We start from the raw sequence: 14,854 nt of genomic DNA on the forward strand, positions 1-14,854 counted from the left end.
TACTCAGTGAGTGTTGAGCCCTCAACATACCATAAATATCCCCCAGACACTGCATATATCTCATGTTCTCCCACCAAACAGACCGAGGCCTGCACCTTATACCTGACGGAGCAGTATTATATCATAGAACACGCAGGACATAATGTCAAACAAACATATTGGAGCTTGCTCCATGAAAGTGTTGCTGCCGTTTGAGTCTCTGAATCTGACAGCAATTTCTTTATTCTTGAGGGTTCCTTTGTACTTAACCCAGAGCTCGGAATCAGGTTTAGTGTTCATATGCTTAATTCCTCGGTCTGTGGGACTTGTGGTGATTGTGTTTCCTTTCATCCCAGAAATTTCAAACAAAGTGGATCTAATGTTAAAACTTGTCATTTCCACTGCCAGAGCTCAAAGGCTTTGCGTTTTCTTTCTTTCTTTAATCTGCTTCCCTGTTTGAATGTTTGAATTCAGAAACTCTTTCAATTGTTCCACTCTTTTCACTGAGTATTTGGAACCGCAGGCAAAACTACCAGAGCCATATTTTGATTTTAACTTTCATAATTTGTTAATCACTGGTCCCGTTTTAATTGTTAAGTGGGATTATTTGCTGCTTTTCTGACCATCTTTGGGTTTTTGGACAGCCTGTTGTTCTGTATGAAACGGTGACAGATTTCTGTCACAGATCATTTAGTCATTCTAATCAGTTTGAACATCTTTCTCTATTTTAACATAAATGATGCGAGGAATCAAGTACAAATACCCAAAATCAAGGTCTGTTCTTAAGTACAGCTTTCAGGTACCTTATGCTTATCTGTGTACTTCTACTTAAATACAGATCAGAAGTAAACTCTGCATTTTGCAATCCTCTGGATTTCATTTATGAGGTTAGGGTTAGTGAGTTAACAAAGCTAATGACCGCACAAGGGCAACAAAAGGACCCCTAAAATGTCCTCGCTGCTACATAATGCCACAGCAGACCGATCCACTCGGGAACAAAGCCTGTCGTCTGCGACGCCGCTCACCTTCTTCAGCTGTGAAACACATTTCAGCAGCATTACAAACCGCTGCTGCAGCGGTGGGCAGACTGGTGACCTCTGTGGTTTCACCTTTATTAAATGTCAAATAAGGGGATATGATTATCGTTTGCTGTTAACAACGTAATGTTCTGTTGAAAGAAATGTTTCTTTGGTAGGAAACCATGTGACCACATACAAAAAAAATGCATGCAACAACAATGCATATCATCATCACAGAATGCTTCATCGTACAGTTAGGTGCAGAAATATTTTCACATGCTATTCTATCGACCAAAACGTATTCCAGTTCAACTGATGTCGTGAATATGGAATCAAAGTGCAGACGCTTAGCTTTAATTTGAGGATATTTGTGTTCAAACTGAACAAATATATAGAAATGGAGCTGTGGCTATTCTTTCATTATTTCTAAATGTAGGGTGCTGCAAATCAACAATACGTGGTCCAAGGGGCCCTCAGCACAAGTGAAGGAGACCGTCCTTAGGTTCCAAACAAAATAAACACATGGGAGAGACAGCGGGAACATTAGGAGCAGCCGAAGCAACAGCTTGGCAGATTTGGAGAAAAAAAATAGAATGAACTCGTGAGATCGGCATCATAAAAAGTCTGGACATCCAGGAAAGGCAACAGTGGTAGAATATTCCTGCCAAAGGAGTATGGGGGCAAAGAGGCGGATCCTAAGTTACTAAAGGCAGAAAGACGAACAAGCAAACTACAACCGCAGAGAGCAGCGATAAACGCCTGATAAAGCATCGCAAAGAAGAAAACTCATTCTTCAATGATGTCCATTAGTCTCAAAGTCCTCAGAACCAGACTATAAGGAAAAAATAACCCTCCCTCCAATGAGGATGTGTATACCCTCAAATGAAAATGAGTCTACTCATCAAAACCATATTTGTCACATAACTGTAACTTGAAAATGATTTGGTAAATAACATAAAAATAACAGTGTTACTGTCTAAATATGGATGAACGTATAGTTTTACATGTGTTGAAACCAAACCCAACATATCCTGCAGCAACATTAGTCATTATCCCCAAATATGTTCAATCTTATTCTGATACCATGAATGCTTTCATTGTCAAAAGATACATATCTAGATGCTTTTATGCACAACATTTTGACCACTAGTGGTGCCATGGAGCAAAGATTCTGGGGTGGTCCACATTTTGTGTCATTTGTTTCTATTGTGCATGAGCGCAGTGATTAATATACAAGCGGTGCCCTGTTTTTCAAAGACATACAAAGTTTAAGAGATAGCATTCAGCTCATAAACAAAATGCTGTAAAAACATCTCTAATCAGGCATCTTTAAAGATGCTGCTCCTCCAGCTTAACTGCACATCACCCCACAGACACACACTAATGCAGTAATGTTTGTGTTTCGGCAGCGTTGGCAGTGACTCATGGGCAAAACCGTTTTCACGCCCCTGCAGGCGGTCGACTCAAACACAACAACATCCTGAAGGTGCAACTGCACTTCAACTCACAAAAGAGTTAAAAAAAAAAAACTTTTTTCTCTTGGTCTCTCCAGAGTCAGAGAAAACACAGAAACACATCTGCTGATGTTAGCGAAAATGATGTTCATCATGCTCGGATGCTAAACTAAGCAACTTTGGTGCTACAACTGGTGATGTTGACGTTCCTAGTTTGGCATGTTAGCTTGCTTAAACATTTGTTTAAGAGGTAAGTGTTTCAACCACCAGTCGGCTTCATTTTCCTTTGATGTAAATCCCTTAACTGATTTTCTGAAGGAATGTGATGATGATATGTATTGGAGGGAGCATTTTATAGCTATGAAATTAATTGCTCAGCGCTCCCTAGTGGACAATGTATCTAATTTTGCTTCAGCATACCTTAAACATATCCCCACATGATCCCACACACTGTGTCTTCGGCATTTCTGTGCTACAATTTCTTTATTTGATTATTCTTACACCAATGTCAAGATATCTGTGTTAAGCTAAAATCTGCAGAATAAATAGAGAATGTGAAGGAGTGCTCTCCCATTAACTACATTTAAGAGAATTGTCGCCTGGTTCGATTTTGTTACGTTTGGCTAAAATCAGTCAAATCCAGTAGAGAAGAGAAGCGATAGAGAAAGGAAAAAGCAGAAAGAAGATGGACCTGGCCAGGAGTAATCACAACGGTGAATGCGACACCTGCTGATTAACAAGCTAAAATTGTGCCTAATAAACTTCCCAATGTGCTAATTTTACGATCTTGTGTGTAGTGAATTTAGTGAATAGTAAAAATCTGTTTTAACATTTCCTTTTGTTTTTGTCACTTGCAGTCGATAAATTTGTTTAATACTTGTTTATGTTGATTAGACATGAATTAGAGACTGGTTCCACATTTTGAGTGCAGAAACACTGTCCTGAAGTAAGTTAATCGGGGTCTGTGCATACAAAAGACATCCTAAGAGCGAGCGAGAATACAACGTGGCGCCCAAACAAATCCACGCTTGACGTCAACTTTGTTCGACTTCTACTGACCATAAATAATAATAGCTGAATCGTGGGATTATTTGAATGTTTTCTAGATCACGGGCTCAATCCTTAAGTGAAACATCTCCACAGAGCAATCCTCCACTTCTCTGTCCCTCTGTTTCTTCCTTTTGTTTGGTGGCATTTCGCCAGACAAACCACTGAAACGCATAAAAAGCTCTTTTGTCCCTTTTTAACCTTCTCCCTCTTGTGTGCGCGCACACCTCCTCCCGTGTTTGTGTGTATCCTGAAGGGAAAAATACAAAAAAACAAAACAATGGCTGTACAGTCTTAAAGAGCCCCACCCACACCAACTCATGATTTGTCTGATTGTGCTCACTGTGGTGCTCCATCATATCCACCATCAGTCAGTCAGAGCTGAGACTTTGATGCAGGATTTAATGACATAAAGTCAAAAGTGACACGGATTAGTTTTGCATCTTGGAAAAAGAGAAGGTAAGCAGCAATGTTTAGTAGAGCAACAAATCAATCAAATCACTGAGCTCTGAAAGGAAAAGATCCTGCAGTACAGATGCACTGCACTTCTAATTGACTCGAGATAAATCATGCTTCGCAAACCATTAAGCAAAACTGAGCAAAGGTTGTAACTTCTAATCTTTATAAGAGACATGAATAGACATTCCTAAACTCTTAACTGTGATATTAATAAATCAATCACCGACTGCAAACAATTTCCATTCAGATATTCAAGAGAACATGTGTGAGGAGAAGTCTTCTACAGTTTTGATTGCATCTACTTTCCACACACTGAAGTCTTGTACCACAGACAGATTACAAAATGCTGTCTTACTGCATGGCAACAATATCACAGATGCTGAGGAGCCATACTCACAAACAGTCAAATGAGCAGGGTCTGTACACTTGCACTCCTACAGCGTCCATATTTGTTTGTTTTTCCCTAAAGGTGCACCGCCCGCCCTTGGAGAGCGGTGAAAGTCATGCTGGTGGCGCAGCCCCGAAAGTGTGTCAGAGGGGGGGGGGGCTCCGGGGCCCGTCCTGGAGTCTCCAATCGCCTCTCAGAGTCCCCGGCAGAGGACCAGCCCCATCCAGGGCAACAGCAGAGCAGAGGGAAGGAGAGGGCCAGTGCCCACTGGAAACACACTGTCCATTAGCACACGGTGTGAGACCACACAGATACTGTTTCACTCAGAGACATGTGCCGCCACGTGTGGAACGGAAGCTGAAATACTTGCATCTCCAAAATGTCACGAGCAAATAAACGCTTCCTGTTTTTATTTGTGTTGTTTGTGCACTCATCAAGTAGAGCTAATTCAATTGGATTTTAATCATACAATGTATAGCTTATCATTTCTTCAGCTGGATGTGACGCTGCAGAAGGGTCTATGTTTAAAAACAGCTGGTTTGATGCTCAGCCGTGAGAGTGTTTCACATCCCAACCTTTGGCCAGATGTCAACTTACAATACTGTTTTAACTACAAGGTAATCTAATACAAATGCATCGTTTCAGTCATTTTCTTTACTCATGAAGAAATAATTAATCCTTCAAGGTTTTAAATGTCCTGCTGATTACAAATTGTAAACAGAAAAGAAAGTATTAACACACATTCCTACAGATTGAGAAACTTTGCCCAATTTAAGCTATTTTTTTCTCTTCTTTTTCAAATTAGAGACATATTTTCTAACTGACAGAAGCACGCATGAAGAGGAACTTTTTGAATGTCTAAACATACTCAATCGGTGAGCCTATCAAGCAACAGGGCTGCACATGGTCTTTGATTGAACTATATTTCAGTCTTGTAACTAGCTCAGAAAATAATAGCTAAGACTATCGTCAAGCTCTCCTCCACTAGTGGCTGCTTTTTCCATCTCTTTGATACACTTCCTCTGCCATTTCTTTCCATTGTGCTTAAGTTTTTATCCTGAGCATAAAAGACGAGCATAGTGGGATTTTGTGAAAATACAATAACTTGGGAATGCTACGTTGCTAAAAAGCCAGAGCAGGCAAGGGAAGTGTGAAACAACAAATTGGTGAGATGTCAAATTAGAAGGTATGTGAGAAAAACACTGGAAAAATATAGTCCTTCAAAGTGACTGTACTGACAATCCTGTCACCTTCTTTTTTTTTATCTCCCCTGAAATTGAGGCAGTGACAGACTGCGCAACATCTCTCCTCAAGTACGACTCTTTGATTCTGACCCGTCGTGGCGTTACACGCACACGCACCACTTTGCTGCAGTTGGCATCAGTCACTGGAGTCACCAACTAGCAAGCTAATCAGTGATAATGGGAAGCAGCATGTCTAGATCATCAATTATCTCAGCTTTGTACCCAGGCCACACAGTAAGACATTTTCAAGAAACAAACAACCAACGTCCATGGTAAGAAAAACAGGAAAAAAATTGTACAAACAATTATAACCGAGAACTGGTCCGACAAATGATTAAATTGAAACCCCCTGGTCAAAACACTTGGATGTATACTACTGCACAACACTATGTGAGATTAAGAAAAACCCCAAAGAAGCAGTACACAAAGGCAATTCATCTGAAAATATATAACAGTAGGGGTTTAAAGCTTCCCTGATATAAGTTGAACCCGGGTTTTACCCCTGGATCAATTCGAATGTACTAACAAAACAGTGCTTGGTCTGATCCTATAAAGTCAAAGTCAAATTTATTTGTATAGCACATTTCATGTACAAAACAATTCAAAGTGCTTCACATAAAATAAAAACATTGCAGCAGGGAGTGTAGGAAGCATTAAAAATACATAAAAGAATATAAAAAGAAACAAATAAAAAAATTTAAATGAATTTAAAAACAAGCAACAGTCTAGAGAGGTTCAAAGATATCGTGCAGATTTCATGCATAGACACATGAGAAAAGAAATGTTTTTAACCTGGATTTAAAAATGTCTACATTTGGTGAAAGTTTAATCTCCACTGGCAGTTTGTTCCACTTGTTTGCAGCATAACAGCTAAATGCTGCTTCTCCATGTTTAGTCTGGACTCTGGACTGGACCAGCTGACCTGAGTCCTTGGATCTAAGAGCTCTGCTAGGTTTATATTCTCTGAACATATCACAGATGTATTTTGGGCCTAAACCATTCTGGGATTTGTAAACCATCAGCAGGCTTTTAAAATCTATTCTGTGACTGACTGGAAGCCAGTGTAAAGATTTTAAAACTGGTGTGATGTGTTCAGATCTCTTAAGCCCAATTCGCACGGGATAAGTATTACCTATGGATCACTGGTAATTCGCAACTACCCCCGCACCTCTGTAATTTTTTGTGGCGCATTCGGACGGGACAAGCAAAAGTCTGTAATTTACTGAAATCACAGACATCATGAGCGGATATTCCGTAATTGTCGTAGCTTCCTGTTTTGCCCCGTTGTACCTGGTTGTACACATAGGTTGAACACACAGGTGTGCGTTCAGACGGGACTTAAATTACCACAGGACGTCTGTGTTTCGCCGAAATACAGTAGGTAATTCGCGGCCGAATTATTACCCCACAAATCACGGACATGGCGCATTCGCACAGGACTAAGAACTCAGACATTCTCCGCAATTATTCCGAATTACGGGGGGTCCATAGGTAATACTTATCCCGTGCGAATTGGGCTTAAGTCCGGGTTAAAACTCCAGCAGCAGCGTTCTGGATGAACTGCAGATGTTTAATGCTCTTTTTGGGAAGTCCAGTTAAAAGACCTTTATAGTAATGGAGTCTACTGGAGATGAATGCATGAATGAGTTTCTCCTGGTCTTTTTGGGAGAGGAAACCTTTAATTCTGTTGATGTTTCTGAGGTGGTAAAAAGCTGCCTTGGTGACAGCTTTGATGTGGCTGCTGAAAGTCAGATCTGAGTCTATCAACACTCCAAGGTTACGAACTTGGTCAGTGATTGTAAGGGCTCGAGTCTCAAGATATTTACCAACGCTGACCCTCTTCTCTTTGCTATAGTCAAAAGTGAGTTGACTAAGGTTTTGTTGCAGATCGAACAGACTCAGCGCACAATTTTTGCATCAGCCGACATTAAAAACGCAATGTTATCGTTGCTTGCCAGCAAAAGTTACAAACTATAAACTGTAGGGGTGTAGAGATGAATCTTTTTCGAATGTTACAGATATAATTATGTTTACCATGAATCTTGGATCAATTTAAATGAGCCATGAACCAGTCAATGGCCCAATTCCTCAGTTAAAAGTCAGCCGAGTTTTGAGTTACGTGTCAATGTGAGAACGGTGAGTCTGCAACATTGCCACTGGTGACTTAAATACATCTGTTTGAAGGTAGCTAACCGATTTCAATAATTGATTGAAAGGCTTGTTTCAATTTAGAATGGAAAATTAATATCTACATTAAACAAATCTTAATGCGTGGTATTGCATTGAATTGCTATGTATTATCATGCATTATACCTGAATCATACTGTATGCCAAGTACCTCGATACAAAATGGATCGTGTTAAAAGGGAGACTTAATGACCTCATCAAACGGTTTACAAACTAAACCGATATCAAGCCTCACGGGTAGAGAAAAGACAAGGTCAGGTGACACGAAATGAACCCGCAACCATTGATATCATTTCATGGCCGTGTGGCCTTTTTCTCGTCTTTGGCAATTCCGAAACCTGTTTAAAATCTAAACAAAAATACAGTGCAATGAAATGCAAATCAACTGGAAATAGCACAAAAGCAACAAATCAAATGTTGAAACTGAGAAATTGTTTTGTTTTCGATTGTAATCCCTGTTCATTTTGAAATTGATGCTAGCTTCATATCAACCCATGGTATAGTATAATTGACAACTGGTCTATAATGTGACTGGATATAAAAAGAGCATCCCAAAGATGAACAAGATATATATACAGTATATAGATATAGACATAGATATGTACAGGTTTTGGAGCAACGTATGCTGCCATCCAGACAATTTCTTCTTCAGAGAAGGTTTTGCTTATATCAGCAAGACAAATCATGGTGATGTAGTAAAGAGTCATCCACTGAAAAAGTGGGTATATGTAGGTGATATTCTCATTTGTATTGAGTATGAAGAATAAAATAACACAAAAAATAAATGTTTACGTTAAAAAATAAATAAAGATTTGTCAGTTTGACGTTATACAGAATGTCCTCTCCTGGACTATAAAATGACACAATAAAATGTGACTACATTGCAGTACAAGTGGTGCGAAAGTCCAAAACTGTCGACTTTAAGAGTGTTTACCCGGCGAGGATCAAACCCTAAACAATATTAATATAGATTTACTCATAAGATCAAACATTTTTGCCAAAATGGCCTTTGGATGGGTAATCACTGGGCTGCACAATGTTAGGAAAACATGTGATATCGTTCTTTAATATCATGATGATGATTTGACATAAGCATAGATAAACACATACTTCAATCTGTCGTGCTACTCCAAGACATATGAATGCAGACGGGTGTATTCCCCTTCTGCACCTCTGAATGCTTGTTAGTTGCAGAATGTGCACAAAAAGCAGAACTTCCTCTGAGTGGAATGCAGCCCTCATCGATACACAGTTCTTGACCTCATTCAAGTCCAAAATTCCTTTGTGATATTGATACTGTCTGTGTGACATCTAATTTGGGCATTTTGATGTTGCAAAAATGATATTGCTATTCATGTTCCATCATATTTCTCAAAATAGGAGCTTGGAAATGATCCCCTTTACATCGACACTCAGCTGAAATTAACTAAATATGAAATTAAAAAATGGTGTTTAATGCACACTATCTGAGAATAGTGTCAGCCCATTTTATCCGAAAATAAACGCTGTTGGTGGAGAGATTGATAGCTTCAGTAGCAGAGCAAAAAGAGGAGAGTATAAGCTGTGAAAGCATCATAGGAGATGGTCTGGCACTTTGGTATAACTTCAAGTCTTGTTCCTATAATTAGGTTCTGTGCCCTTCTTAATTTCCCTCATTTGCTGTCAGCGGGACGTCTTGTTCAAGCTCCTGCTCCCTCTTTTCCCTGCACTTTAAAAAGTAGAGAACCATGTGTTCAAGGTCAACCAGGAGGAGGACACCGTACACCTTCCTACGGCAGGGTTGGATGAGTGCGTACGCTTTCCAGGTTTTTGTGACTCTTTGTGATGAATTGCCCTTATTTCTCCATGAAGGTGACATTAACGGGACATTCTTGCATTGTAAAAAGAAAACGTGTTAATGATTCACATCTGAAAAATATTGATCAGTTCTCTTTTTCTCAACGACCATGAAAATAATATATGCTACACTGTGTCTCCTGACCCTGGGGGAGAAAAAAAAGTCAAACAAGTGCATATAGGGGGGGTTACAGATTGTTCAGCTGCTCAGCTTTTGCAGTGACTGTGCAAAAGATTCACCGACTCTGTCCTCATGCTTGTAAGGTTTTGCAGATTTTTCTTCTGTCATGTGAAAGCAAATCTTTACATCTCACGGAACAAGCAATTCGTTCAAGCAGTACTCTGCAGACCGACTGATGATGGAAATCGCGTTCAGTTGTAGCCCCAAAGGCATTATGGTGCAGCTGCAGTTTCTCTTCTACAGTGTGGCTCAAACGCTTCTACGATGAAAATGTAAACTCAAAGCAAAACAGCCGAAAACACAGAGAAAGTCGTGTTTTTTCAGTGTCAATGCAGTTCCAAGTGGTCACCATCAGAGGCAGACAAAGATCACAAGTCCGTGTTGTTGCACACATGAATGCGAAACAAAACAAAAAAAGTCATGAATCTGCAAGCTACTTCAGTCAGAAAATGTTAAGAAAACGTGTTTGAAAGAGCCAAAGAGGAGGTTGACACTCAGGAGAGGCTGCGTCTGCAGGACATGCTGTTCAGACAGTATTTTACTCCAGCCACAACACCTGTCTGTGTCAATTAGCCTCTTGGTCTTACTTAGATCATGGATGAGACTCTCCGGCCTCTTTGGTATCTCTGTCTGGTACTCCTCCCGGGAACAAGCTGCTCCCAACACAAACTTTCATAACCCTCAACCTTTGGCTCTGCCCTGTCTCTGGCAGGTCGCTGATGGATATGCAAACTCTTAGCTTATTTTGCAACATTAACAGTGACAACCATCTTACATATTTACAGTTTGATCAAACTGAAATAAAAAAAAGAACCTATGGGGAACTTACTGCCATGGCTGTCACACACGACAAAGGAGAGGACCTGATGAATATACTGATGTGCCAATCTGATTTTCAGAAATGAATAAGAGGAGAGAAAGTACTTCCATTCTTGAATTACTCTGCATTTCCCCTGTAAGTAGTTTTAATTATTGTTAATAATACCTTTTTTTTTTTAATGAAACACCAATCAAAGGTGAAGCTCTGAGCTTGAAGACACACACATAAGATATATGACAACGGAACATGTCTCTAAGTCGTGTGCATTACCGACACAGCAGATTTCGCTTTCCCTTGTTGCACTGACGATTTTAAGAGCCGTCACTTTTTCTTCAAAGTTCGAATATCCATTCCAATGCGGGGAATATTTGAAGGTCATTGACCCATTCGAATTCAAGAATTATCACCTCAAAGTGCCAAATACTCATATGGGACAGTCACAGTCCGTTGTATTTCAGAAACATGAGCACTGGGCAGTTATGTCCTGTGCATCAAGGCGCTGAGATGAGCACACAGAACCACGTAAAACACACTCATCTGTTTCTTTGTATGTCGCTTGTGTCTGAAACAAACATGAAAAAGAGAAAGTACTGTGATCACTGTGGGTATTCGTACAATTTTACAGGATAAAAACTGGCATTTTTGATCGCAGCCTGAGTCACATATTTCCTGACCTACACCAGACTCCCCTTTATTTGACATTATTTTGATAATCATTACACATGGGTCTCTGCATTGAAAAGGCATAAGATGTCACACATTAAACCATACCTAGTTTACATTAAATGCAAAAACTTATTCGTACAGGGACTTTTAAATCAAAATTAGGAAAAAAAAAGTCATTGTGATGCATGTCAACCATCGGCCATCATCAGGAGCACAGCTCATGTTGTTTGGGTTGGCTGCAAAAATGAAAAAAAGGCTGAAACTCAGCTTGAATCAGTTTCTTGCTTGGACATACCTACCTGGAGTCTTATCTGGTTTGGACTGTTTTTCTATAACTGCAGCGAAATTTGGGAAGTTTGCCTCTGGTCCCTAAACAAATCAATTGCAGGTAATCGGTAGTTGTGAAAGTCTGAAAAAAAAAAAGAACTTTCAGACAGAAACGCCCATCTGCGTGAACTCAAACTGAGTGCTGCGCTCCCCCCGTGAACTCAGCAATACACCCACCAACGCTGATGGCTGCTGACAAACACACACGCATACAGAGACTCATAGACATTTCAATGAGATCGCTTCCCTCAAAATTGGATAAACTGTGCATTTAATCAGATGAAAATGTATTTGATGGCTTCATTGACTACAGCGTAGTGCAACTGCCTCCCGTAAAGCAACAGTTGAGTTCCGTTTGTCTTTCTGTAAGCAAGAATTTGCTTAGGATGTGACCTCCAAGTCCCTGCAGGACCAGGATGGTTTGTACTTTAAGGTCTACGACTCTGTAATATTCATTCATACAATTTTACATCCAAATGCTGGTCTTTTGTCGGGTTGCGACATGCATAAGAAGGCCCAAGTTGAGCTTTTAAAGCTCTCATCATCGGTTTGATTGAGGGTAAAAAAATAAAAAAATAAAAAAATACCCCCCCCTCTCCTGCAAAATCACAGTTTCAGATGTAACACTTCCACCGCTATATTTACACCACTTATTTACACTGCATAGGAGACTAGTTCACTGTGTGTCTCACATCTATTTAAAGGCACAAAATGTCTGGCACATCGTCTGCGCACTCTGTCAAACTGCTTCAGAGGCAGCGAGAAGAACAAACCGATCTGCCAAAAGCTGAGATGACATTTTTGTCACACCCGAGACTTCTAGTTTAGAAACGGCTGAGGCAGCTATTACAACACGTCAGGCAAGTCAATAATCGATGAGACTAATTTTATCCACCGCGCGCAATAATGTCTCACAACACAGTCATCATGACTATTGTTATGCTGGGTCATCCTCATGTGATGGGAAGAGGAAGTGGGATACCTTCGTTCGAATGAAACATTCAGACAGCTTCACATATTCAGAGGGATACTGTTAAACAATCCAGCACCGAAACTTCAGCTCAGGACTGGGATTGGCCGCTGCAGCACAACGCAGCTCAGGCTCAGCCCATGGATGTGTAACAGTGTAATGTCATTTAACTAATGAAGAAATTGAAGACATTAGTTGAAGAAATGCAGAACTGGGTTAAAGGTTAGCACCATCCAGGATGTTCTCCTGGCTCTTTTCTCTCAACTTCTTTTTTTTTTTGGGAGGGGGGGGGGTAAACAGCAAAGCTTTAACAAAATATGGAGAACGGAGAAGGGGGGGGGGGGGGGGGGGGGGGGTGACAGCAGAAAAATCTGCTTTGTCTGAGGACAGTGGTGCACTGTCCTGTGGTGCGTCTAGCCCTGACAATCAGGCTACGCTTACCACCTCTAAACAGAGGGGTGTTGACACAAGACACAGAAAATCTGACACCGTTCAGCAAAACTTGAACGTGATTCATTACGTATTGAAACTCCCACATAAGAGTCATACTGTTGCATCACGACTTAAGAATAAGACGCTATGTTTAGTGCACATTTTCGTGTCTGAAGTCAAAAAGCATCACAGCTATTAGGCTCTAAGATTAGCCAGGCCACTGTCCGTCAAGTCAAGATGCCGGCCTTTCTTTTCCTTAAAGGGGTTGTTTTCGCATTCTTGGAAAGTGTTTGCTGAGAAACAAGAAACAAGAGTGTTAATTTGTGACGTGTTGCTGGCTGGACAGAACCAGACAGCTGTTTTTTTTTTTTTTTGCCCTTTCCAGAACAACCATCTCCGGGCTACATTACACAAAATATTGAACGAAACCTTTGATATAACCTTAGTGAACACGCAACCTTCATTTCATTAACAGCAACGATTATTGCACGCAAGCAGACACGCAAAGACATTATGCTCGCAGTGCAGTATTTAGAGAAAAAGGGTGAAATCAGACCACAGAGACCTGACTCAGCAAAGTGGGTACTGTTTGGATAGGAATCAGTATGCCAAAGCTGGAAATTGGTCAGTCCTGTAGGGTTGTTGTGTTTTTCTGTCTGCAGTACTTTCTTAATCCTCTACTTCAGCTTGCAAACTGCTAATATACTAGTTATATGATAGCCCAACACTTGATTGACAACTGCTTACTGTTTAAACTACCATAGTTGTATCTTGGTGCTGATTTATTCCATCAATGTTAACTAGTGTTGACCAGTGAACATTGGCTTAAATCCACAACAAACAAAAAAACACTGTTAATAGTTTTTTCCCCTTTTCAGTTTTTTTTAGATTTGATAGATTATTGTTATATATTGCAGGACTTTGATACAAGCTTTTTTTTTTTTACCACCCCTGTTGCTATGAAGCAGCATTTCACGTGTATAATTCAGTGTTTTTTTTTTTGGTTTTTTTTTATGGGAATCAATTACATGCCATCATGCATTCCGTATGCCAACCATCAGCACAAAAGAGGCTGAGCAGGATCTCACTAAACCCTAACCTGTCTGCGTCTCTCCAAGCTAATATTTGAAGTTGATGTTGACAAGACAACACCCAAGTGTTGCATAACTTTATGCCAGCAGCAGGATAACCATACGGAATGAGAGGCAACTCCGAATGTCACTTCAGAGCTCAGCGCCGGGACCAGCTCCAGCGACATCACCGGGGAAGCCTCATACATGCTCGGCCTCAGGACACTTCTCAGAAAGACTGCAGCGTAATTATCACCTAAACACCAAAAACCGCTCCAGCGTGGGAAATAACTGTCCACAGCCAAATAACTGACCTGTTTTTCAGGGGCTGACTCTTCAATTCGTAGTACGTTTTAGGCTCGTCTTGAAATTCCTCTCCAACCTCGAAGTCTGGAACTATTCCCGATTCGGACTGCATATTTGCGGGTGTCAACCTTTGGCAAACCGTAAACCCTTACAAAAGAAACAGCCGGACGATGTTTTCGCCGCTGTACTTCTCCGAGTACCAACCAACTGTCAACGCAAGCCGCCTCTGTCCAGGACCCGGAGCTCTGTAGTCCCCCGCAGCGGGGAGAACGGCACGGCTGTGGTGCTGCGGGCGTCATGGGAACTACAAGTACCAAGATGCACCTGGGCCTGGTTTTGATTGGCTGCAGCATCCGAGGGGATTTTTACAGATCAACTTGCTCACTAAGTCAAATTGAAGTGTCAACGTTTGAACCCAAAATAAATGATCTTTTTTACGATAACTATTATTATTTAAAATTAGTTTTTA

At 40.6% G+C, this 14,854-nt stretch overlaps 1 protein-coding gene and 1 long non-coding RNA gene across 5 annotated transcripts in view; one reads left to right on the forward strand and one right to left on the reverse strand.

Moving 5' to 3' along the window:
* Nucleotides 1–14,638, reverse strand: part of LOC142389849 (microphthalmia-associated transcription factor-like) — a 29,663-nt gene extending 15,025 nt beyond the window's left edge. For all 4 annotated transcript variants that reach the window (XM_075475023.1, XM_075475021.1, XM_075475022.1 and 1 more), the window contains exon 1: nucleotides 14,394–14,638. In XM_075475023.1, coding sequence (XP_075331138.1) covers nucleotides 14,394–14,497 — 104 coding nt within the window. In that variant the 5' untranslated portion in view covers nucleotides 14,498–14,638. The remainder of the gene's footprint in view (nucleotides 1–14,393) is intronic.
* LOC142389851 (uncharacterized) lies at nucleotides 3,849–4,758 on the forward strand. Its single transcript, XR_012770416.1, has 2 exons — nucleotides 3,849–3,958; nucleotides 4,428–4,758. It is a non-coding gene; the product is annotated as an uncharacterized LOC142389851 (long non-coding RNA).
* Nucleotides 14,639–14,854: the final 216 nt, after the last annotated feature.

This window comes from Odontesthes bonariensis, chromosome 10, assembly GCF_027942865.1.
Source record: "Odontesthes bonariensis isolate fOdoBon6 chromosome 10, fOdoBon6.hap1, whole genome shotgun sequence".
In the NCBI taxonomy this organism is placed as follows: Eukaryota; Metazoa; Chordata; class Actinopteri; order Atheriniformes; family Atherinopsidae; genus Odontesthes; species Odontesthes bonariensis.